Here is a 10,049-nt window from a genome sequence, read left to right as displayed (position 1 = left end):
TAACGAAGTTTTTTTTTTCCCACTGAAATTTCACGACTTTTTTCTTTCACATTTTCCGCACCTTTTGATACTTTATTTGCGAATATTAGGGATACTCTTGCCGATATATACGTAGTAGGGCTCACACCTGTAAATAAAATGGAATGTCCCAGACCCCTTCACGAATTCGTACCAAAGATATCAAAATTAAAAGAAGAAAAAAATAATTAAAAATCAATAATGCAATTTGGCATAAAACTGAATAGCTGCAGGTATTGAGTATGAATTCCTCTAAATAAACTGCATTTTGGTTTGAAGATGAAAGCTTTTCTCATGCAATTTGAAGGGACTATATTTCACTGGGTGCATGTACAGAAAATAGGTGAGTTTTTTTTTTTTTTTTTGGGGGGGGGTTTGAGTGAAAAGAACTCGTAGTCTGGATTTGCGGACCCTTGGACAGAGTTTGAGCTGAAGAATCCTCCTTGGAGATTTGATGGATGACAGGGTATAGCTCACTTATCCAAGTTAGTGAAGATGAAACACCTCATTTCTCCCAGCTATTTTACAGAATTTTTTGAATTTTGAATTTTAACACACGTTTCTATGAAAATTATTTACCTATGTGACCCCAGTAACACATTTTCTTGACCAATGATCAATGTCACTGACAACGGCAGTTTCCATTGACTTTTGTGTGAATAATGGGTTTTGCAAGAAGTGTAAGATCAGTGTTTTTCCGTGGTTTTTCTCAGATAACGTCCATTTTCTTTATCATCACCCATTTTAGGTAAAGGAAAAAAAATGAAAAATGAATATAAAAAACAAAGAAATACTTAACAAATAAAAACAAATGAATATATAAAATACATAAAACAACAACATACATAAGCCATTGATTTCAAAACCGCAATATTTTTCACGTTGATTCGTTAATTATACTATACAAAAATATTCAGAGAAAAAATGAGCCAATTTGAAACTTTTTTTAGGAACTTAAAGATTTTGCAAAAAAAATGCACAAATTAGCATGATTTAAAGAAAACTACTAGGTTTTAGAAAAATTAATGGAGAATAATATTTGAAGATTATAGAGTCAAGTTGGGTACATCGGAAACAAATAACGCAACGACATAAAAACGCACAAAAAAGTCTGGATCTCCGATAGGGAAAACGACGAGACAAGAGTCAGTGACAATAAAGGCTAATTCACGTGATTGCCTTGTGCATGATCCCCCCCCAAAAAAAAAAAACCCACATACTGCTTACTAATGTACAGTGGAGAGTGTGCTGGGATCATGCATTATCCAAGAGCACGACTCCAGTGCGATGCGTTCATATCCCGAGGACAAGATCTATATATCTGCAATCACGATGTTAATCTAGACCTAAAATACAACTGTAGGTTTAAAACATGTACATAATCTATAGCGATCTTCGATAGTAGTCGGGTAGTGATGTGGTGCCGGCGCAATCAGGAACAGCAACACACGCACACGCACGCACACACACACACACATAATTATGTGTGTGTATATATATACATTATATAGTGTATATTCTATATCAGGACTCGACATTATGATGTAAAGTAACATTGGATTGGGCGTGCGTGTTTACAGTGTATCAATGAACATCCTGCATATTCTGTTATTAGAAAGAATTATAGCAAAATAGAAGGGAGTTTTTTTAGACAAATTCAGTTGTTGAGATTGCGTTGTCTGATCTGCTGTTTGCTATTTCAAAGCCTTATTTACTATTACACCGCAAAACACTATATTTTTTAATGTATGCAAAAGCAATGTGTGCGCTGCATCACTTATTTGATTTAAAACAGAGCAATTACGACAGAAGCAGTATTGTTGTTGCGCCTGAAGAAGTAGGCCTATACAGGGTGTGTATATATATGGGGTCGGGCTTGGCGTCATGGTGCTCGTCAATGTCTCGCAGAAAGGCGTCGAGGTGACGTTCCACATTAGAAATGTATCTATCGATGTAGGGGTTCCTGCCTCCAGGTGGCGTCCAGCGGGTCTTGGATAAGGATTTTTCTGCCTGTTCTCTGATGCGGTTGTGTGGTCTTTGGTTAGTCGCTCCTTCTGAGAAAAATTCCCGAAGTTTGACACGACGGTTGAAGCAGTAGCAATTCAACCCCAAACACTGCCGATATAGGGCGATAATGCCTTTATTTTCTCAAGAATCTGTCTAGTACAGATACCGTAGTGAGACCGCCCTTTTTAAGTCTTACCTAAGTACATGGCCTCTTAGATCCTGCTCTCCTGCTTTGTACATGCTTTGTTGATTCGCTTGGTTACGCATACATATTCATGTAGTTACGACTTTAATTGTTATTTCGTCACAATGACCTCGACTGCAAGTGCGCTTGTTATTTAATAAGACGCGCACTTGGCCTCCACTTAGATGTGTGTTCGTCCCTCGTTCTCGAGGATGACCAATGACATCAATTGGCTCGATGGGTTCGGAGGTGGCTGATGAGGCCAATCTGGGCAAGAAAGCCTCTCCCACAGGTAGGGCAGAAGTGGGTAGGGGCTTCACTGCTGGGGTTGGCTGCTCTTGCTTTTCGCATCTGGCGTTTGTGCTCTGCCTGCTTGACGCGCTGCTCCTCTGCTCTACGGGCCCCTACAGCAATAGCGTGGCGCCAGGAAGGGCGATCTGCGGCAAGTGTCTCCCAGGACTCGGTGTTGATGGAGAAGTCTTTTAGGTAGAACTTCAGGTTGTCTTTGAAGCGCTTCTTTTGTCCTCCCACCTTACGCTTATTCCCATCAGCGAGTTCCCCATAGAAAAGCTTTTTCGGGATGCGGTCGTCAGACATGCGGGTGACGTGGCCTGCCCATCTCACCTGGGCCTTGCGGATTTTGGTAATGATGCTAGGGATGCCTGCCCGCTTCAGTACCTCTGTGTCCGGAACTTTATCCTCCCAGCGGATGCGAAGGAGGTTGCGGAGGCATCGCATATGGAAGTGGTTGATTTGCCTCTCATGTCTCCGGTACAAAGTCCAAGTTTCGCAGCCATAGAGAAGCGTGGTGAGAACAACTGCACAGTAGACTTTCAGCTTTGTTGAAAGGCTGATCCCTCTCCTCTCCCAAACATTTTTTCTGAGTCTCCCAAAAGCACTGCTGGCTTTAGAAATCCTGTTGTTGATCTCAGCATCAATTGTGACACAGTTGGAGAGGGTACTGCCCAGATAGGTGAAGGTCTTTGCTGCCTGGAGGGTCTGTCCGTTCACCTGGATTTGTGGTTTGTGGTACTGGCTCCCTGGAGCTGGTTGGAACATCACTTCAGTCTTCTTGGTGCTGATGGTGAGGCCGAAGTTGTCACAGGCTGAGGAGAATCTGTCCATCTGCAACTGCATCTCGTCCTCACCATTGGCATTGAGTGTGCAGTCGTCAGCAAACAAGAAGTCTCTGATGACGGTCTCCTTCACCTTCGTGATGGCCTTCAAGCGCCTAAGATTAAAGAGCTTTCCATCCGACCTGTACCTAATGTTGATGCCAGGTTCGCAGTCTTTGAAAGCGTCTGAGAGCATTGCCGAAAACGTCATGCTGAATAGTGTCGGGGCCAGGACACAGCCCTGCTTGACTCCATTTGTCACTGGAAAGGCATTGGAGGGTTCACCATTGTCAAGAACTTTGGCAGTCATCCCATCGTGAAACTGGCGGACAATCGTGATGAACTTCGGGGGGCAGCCAAACTTTCCCATAATTTTCCAGAGTCCCTCATGACTAACCGTGTCGAAGGCCTTGGTCAGATCGACAAAGGTTGTGTATAAGTCACGATGCTGCTCAATGCACTTCTCCTGAAGCTGGCGGGCAGCAAAAATCATGTCAGTGGTACCTCGACCTGCACGGAAGCCGCATTGACTTTCAGGGAGATGACCCTGCTCCAGATGTTCCAGTAAGCGATTGAGGAGGACTCGGGCCAGGATCTTGCCTGCTATAGACAGGAGGGAGATGCCTCGATGGTTGTCACAAGCCTGGCGATTTCCTTTCCGTTTGTAGATGTGAACAACTGTAGCATCTCTGAATTCTTGTGGTAACTGTTCTTTGCTCCACATGGATTGGTACAGCTTGGTGAGCTTAATGAGGGTGATTGGGCCACCCTTTTTGTACACTTCAGCAGGGATGGAATCAGAGCCTGGGGCTTTCCCACTAGACAGCTGTGTGATGGCTGTGTCGATTTCCTTCTTTGAAGGGGGCACATCAAGCTTGTGATTTATGGGCACCTGGGGGAGGCGATTGATGGCTTCATTGTTGATCTGGGCTGGTCGATTTAGTACGCTGTTGAAGTGTTCAGCCCATCTATCTAGAATCAGCTTCTTCTCTGTGAGCAGCGTAGAACCATCAGCACTGAGAATTGGGGATGATCCGGACGGTTTTGGCCCATAGACTGCTTTCACGGCATCATAGAAGTTCTTCATGTCGTTTCTGTCGGCAAAGCTTTGGATCTCATCGGCCTTAGCACTAAGCCAAGAGTCTTTCATGTGGCGTAGTTTTGCTTGGACCTTGCTGCGGGCCTTGGTGAATGCAGCTTTCTTTGCCATGCTGGAGAGATCATTCTGATGTAGACGTAGAAGGTTGTGTTTAGTATCTAAGAGCTCCTGAATTTCGGCGTCGTTTTCATCAAACCAGTCTTGATGGTGCCTAGTGGCTGGACCAAGGCATTCAAGGGCGACAGAGTGAACAGCATCCCTAAAGGTTGCCCACTGATCCTCGATGCTAGACTGGTTTAGCTGAAGGTTTAGCTGAAGGTCTGCATGTGTTCTTGGAAGTCTTGCAGCTTCTTGGGGTCTTTGAGATTGTTGACATTCAGTCTCTTTTTTACTTTCTGGCCCTGTGGCCTTCTCTTGGGCTTGATTAGGAGTTTCAACTTTGAAATGATCAGGCGATGATCCGTCCAGCAGTCAGCACCACACATGGCCTTAGTCACTCTCACGTCCTGCCTGTCCCTCGCTCTGACGATCACATAGTCAATAAGATGCCAATGCTTCGAACGAGGGTGCATCCATGACGTCTTGTTCCGAGTCGGTAGTCGAAACATGGTGTTGGTGATTACTAGGTTATGAGAGGAGCAAAATCTGAGGAGGAGATGCCCGTTGCTGTTACAGTTTCCAATGCCATGTTTTCCTACTACATTGTGCCAGGCATGATAGTCGGCCCCTACTCGAGCATTGAAATCACCAAGGATAATGAGCTTTTCAGACTTTGAAGAAGCGATGAGAGAATCAAGTTCCTCATAAAATTTGTCCTTGACCTCATCAGGGTTTGTCATGGTCGGAGCATAGGCACTAATGATGGTTGCACTTGTCTTCTTTCCAAGTGGGAGATGCATTGACATCAGACGGTCATTGAGTCCCACAGGGATGCTTGCTAGTTTCTGCACGTGGATGGATTTGACAGCAAATCCAACACCAGCCTCTCTTCTCTCTTTACTGCTACGTCCACTCCAGAAGAATGTGTAGCCACCACCAATTTCAGTTAGCTGACCTCTCTCAGCTAACCGTGTTTCGCTAAGAGCAGCTATGTCAACATTGTAGCGAGCCAGTTCTCTGGCGACCAGTGCAGTGCGTCTCTCTGGCCTGTTTGCTTTCGTGTCATCAAGTAGAGTTCTCACATTCCATGATGCTAGGGTGAGCGCTTTTGTTTTCATTTTTCTTGTGTTTCGACCGCTAGAGGGGGATCCCCGCCAGCCGCGGTATGCTGGCCAGGGTAAGATGAGGCAGACTATGTTTAGGGCACCTTTTCTAGCCCCGTCCTCTTGCTGAGGAGGCGAGCAGAGCTATCCTCAAGAGGGCTGCTCGGTCGCTCAGAAGGCTGCCGAACTCCACTGCCGCCTCGGTCCAGTGAAGAGCGACCACATGTCCTGAGCCGCCTGTGTGTAGGTTTACGACTACAGCTCCCAGTGTATCCGCACCTGCTGCTTCACCGCTCCCCTATCGCCACAGGACTTGAAGGTCGCCAAATTGGCGATGTCATGACTTACGCTAAACTTTGATTAAAGTGAAGGAGACTTGCGCAGGATCAGCCTCACTCTCTCGTCCTGAGACGCCGGGTACAGTGGCAAGACGAAGTCGAGACGGCTGGAGGCGAGACAGGATGCAGGAGCTGCCGGAAGGTGACAAGTATGCCAGCCAACCGCCTAAGGGGCCCCACTCCATTGATTCCCATTTCAAGAGCACTAGACAGTCGCCAAGAATCATCCCGCCTAGCCCTTCAGTTGTCCTGTTCTCCAGCAGTTTGAGGGATCTTCACCCCAGCCGGAACATGATTCACAAGAACTCTAACATTAGGGCAGCCGAACATGACCCAGATGACCCCCAGCACTCATGGGAGGGGCACAGGTATGACGCTGGATGCCATCCCAGTATTCAAGAACAAGTTCTTGTCTGTCGCCAACCCCTGATGTATGAATTATAGCTGTAGCCTTCGACCGCTGTCCACGGAATATGGAGTGGCGCGCCCTGAAGAGTCTAACAACTATTGGTCGTTGAGTCCGACTTGGTCTCTTCCACTATGGCCGTTGACTGCCTGGCACTTAGATACCACTTAGATACCACTCGCGCGTTGTCAAAAACATTTTATTACACGTAAATACATAATTATACAGTACTCAGTAACTTACTTGCTTTTATGATCTGCTTGGTTCCGCATACAATAAAATTCATGTGGTTACGACTTTATTGTCATTAGCCAGGTTCACACGTACACCAATTAGCGGGATACAAATCTCGAGATTTGCATCGCGATCGTCATCCCGCTATTTTGTACGTGTGAACCCGGCTAATATCATTTCATCATAATAATCACGACTGTAAGTGCGCTTGTTATAAGACGCGCACAGGTTTTCTACTTAGAAACCACTCGCGCGTTGTCAAAAACATTTGTATGATATTACTTGTTTTGATGATCTGCTTGGTTACGCATACATATTCATGTGGTTGCCACATTTTATTGTAATTATTATAACGTCATAATCACACTATTGTTCTCGACTGCAAGTGCACATGCTGATAAGCCGCGCACTATGCCTCTTCTTTATACCACACGCGTGTTGCCATAAACATCCATTATGGTTACCACTTGTGTATTAGAGAATAGAGTCACCTTGTTTACTTTCAGAATTATTGTTGACCCTGAGGAAGACGAATGTATCGTCGAAAATTTGGTCTGAATAAATAGCACTGTTGGACTGTCAAAATGCATTACCACTCTACTTTTTCATCTCATATATATATATATATGTATATAATATGTATATATTTTTTTATTTTTTATTTATTTTTTTATTTATTTTTTTTTGGTGGTGGTTGCGCGCGCCCGGTGGCTGCCCGCCAGCAGAGCTCTTAATTCTTCGCTTATTTCTCCTGTTGTAAATTTTTCATTGAGTGTGTATTGTATTCTATCTTTGAATGTTTGTCTTCAAGCACTTGCTGGACAAATTGTAGTGATTTCTGTACTGTTTTTGCGCATTTACAATGGATTGATTTTTCAGTACAGCTACAGTGTATACAGTGCAGACAACCACAGCCATTTTATACCTGTTATAGCATAGGCTTCACTGCACTTGATTCTGTGTGGTTCACTCTCACTGACACAATGTTACCATTGGCATTGCATTCTTTTGTATTTGTTGCCCTTCTTTTGTGTAATAGCACTCAGCTATCAAAGACCTATTGTCGTATGTGTGCTACCCAGCCTGGTATGTCCCATGGCTCTGCTGTACAACCAAAGGGCAAGTACATTGGGAGCCCCATACTGTACTACTCCAATACTGTATCAACTTATCGTGTAAAGTTGCTTATATGTGGGGACATTAACCCGAATCCAGGCCCTTCTGAAGATATGTCTGATTCTATAACTTTTGGCACACGCAATTCTAGGGTTCGATATTCTAGTGAGCTTCTTCACTCATACAACTGTGGCAATAAATCCCCAAAATGGCGTGAAGAAAACAAGGAAATATGGAGGAGTATTCTGTCCCTGGGTATCGGTCGGAGGTCGAAGACACATCGAGGGAAAAGAGGAGGTTATGACAAATTTAGTGATCATCTTAGATTCTGTACAATCAATGCCCGATCCCTTCGTAATAAGTCAACAATTTTTCAAGATTTTGTTGTTGATAACAAGTTTGATGTAGTTGCAGTGACTGAGACTTGGCTGACTCCATTAGATGATGCAGCCATCACAGATCTCACTCCACCCGGTTTTGTATTTCTGCACCAGCCCCGAGCCTCCAGGCGTGGTGGAGGTGTTGGGTTCTTGTACAGGGACAATCTCTCTGTAGTTCTCAATCCATCAGATCACCATTTAAGTTTTGAATCTATGTCAGCCGTGGTCTCTAACAACACTACTAGTCTTGAGATTGTAGTTATGTACAGACCACCAGGATATCGTTCTTTTTCATCTTTTATTGATGAGTTCTCGGATTTGTTAGATGAAAAGTTGTATAAGTTATCTTCTCTCGTAATCACAGGAGATCTTAATATACACTTAGATAAGCTCTCATCCCAGTACACACAGAAGTTCAACGACCTCGTCGATGGCCATGGACTCCGCCAGTTGGTGACTACACCTACACATGATCATGGCCATATTCTCGACGTCACCTTGATACGGCAATCTGACAGACTGCTATTTTCTAACACACGAGTTATTCCCGGCATCTCCGACCATTCCGCCGTAACCTGCTTGTTTCGTTTTAACAAGCCAGAGAGGAATGATGCTACGTTCTCATCTCGCAACATAAAAGGCATCAACAGGACTGATTTCGCCAACGACGTGTCTGACAGTAACATTTCGTCCTTGTCAACAGCCGACGTTGATGATGCTGTGAACCGCTACAATTCAGAACTTAGCAGGTTACTGGACATTCACGCACCAGCCAAGACTCGGAAAGTGAAGTCTCATCAGTACAGTCCCTGGTATGACTCTGGTATCTCTGAAGCAAAGAAAGAGCGGCGACGACTTGAGAGGAGATGGCGCATCAATGGAAAGCTGCAGACAGACAGAAAGTTGTTCTGTGATCAGAGAGACCGAGTAAACTACCTTGTGTCCAGAGCCAAACGCATCTATCACACCAGACTCATCGAAAACTGCGGAGATGATCGTAAGAAGCTTTTCAACGTCGCCAATCGACTTTTGAACCGCAAACAGTCATCTCCATTGCCTAAACATGTCGGTGGCTGTGCCATGGTTGAAACTTTTAGTCAGTTTTTTCATTCGAAAGTTGAAAAAATCCGAGATAATTTCAATTGTAATGTTGTACTATCTGAATCTGAACCTGTTACCTCTTCCACACTGGAAACCTTCCAACATACAACTACTGATGAAATACTTCTCCTTCTTCGTAAATTGCCTCCTAAATCCTGTCCATTGGATCCGGTTCCAACCATACTCTTAAAGGACTGCGCACCCACGTTTGCCCCGATTATTTCTCAAATTGTTAACCTCAGTATCGAGCAAGCTACCGTACCCTTATCTTTAAAGAAAGGTCTGATCCGTCCTTTGCTGAAAAAAAAAAAACCTTCATTGGATAAGGAATCATGACAAGTTATCGTCCTGTATGCAATCTTTCATTTTTGTTCAAGATTTTAGAGAGAGTTGTGTTTTCGAGACTCTCAGACTATATGCTGGAACATGGTCTATTCGATCCTTTACAGTCGGCTTATCGCCCTCACCATAGTGCGGAGACCCTTTTGATAAATGTTTCTAGTTATATTTTAAGGGAAATGGATTCCGGATCCGTCACAGCAATGGTTTTGTTGGATCTGTCTTCGGCCTTCGACACTGTAGATCACAGAATTCTTGTCAATACACTTAGAAGTTTGGGTATCCAGGGACAAGCTCTCGAATGGTTTAAATCATACCTATCACACCATTCACAGTCTGTTCTTTTGAATGGTGTCACATCGTCTTCAAAGCCATTAGGCTGTGGTGTACCTCAAGGCTCTGTTGGCGGGCCCACCCTTTTTTCTATCTATTTGATCGGTCTGCGGAAAATATTTCAAAGGCATTCTGTTCGGTATCATCTATATGCAGACGACATACAAGTTTTTGTAT

At 44.4% G+C, this 10,049-nt stretch overlaps 1 protein-coding gene across 1 annotated transcript; it reads right to left on the bottom strand.

The window, feature by feature from the left end:
- Positions 1 to 4,731: 4,731 nt before the first annotated feature.
- On the bottom strand, positions 4,732 to 5,640 carry LOC140231067 (craniofacial development protein 2-like). The gene has a single exon (XM_072311218.1). It carries the CDS (start codon positions 5,638 to 5,640, stop codon positions 4,732 to 4,734), a length of 909 nt encoding a protein of 302 aa, XP_072167319.1.
- Between the last annotated feature and the right edge of the window lie 4,409 nt (positions 5,641 to 10,049).

The sequence above is a fragment of the Diadema setosum genome, chromosome 7 (genome assembly GCF_964275005.1).
Source record: "Diadema setosum chromosome 7, eeDiaSeto1, whole genome shotgun sequence".
In the NCBI taxonomy this organism is placed as follows: Eukaryota; Metazoa; Echinodermata; class Echinoidea; order Diadematoida; family Diadematidae; genus Diadema; species Diadema setosum.
This window is presented reverse-complemented; position numbering and strand designations above follow the sequence as displayed.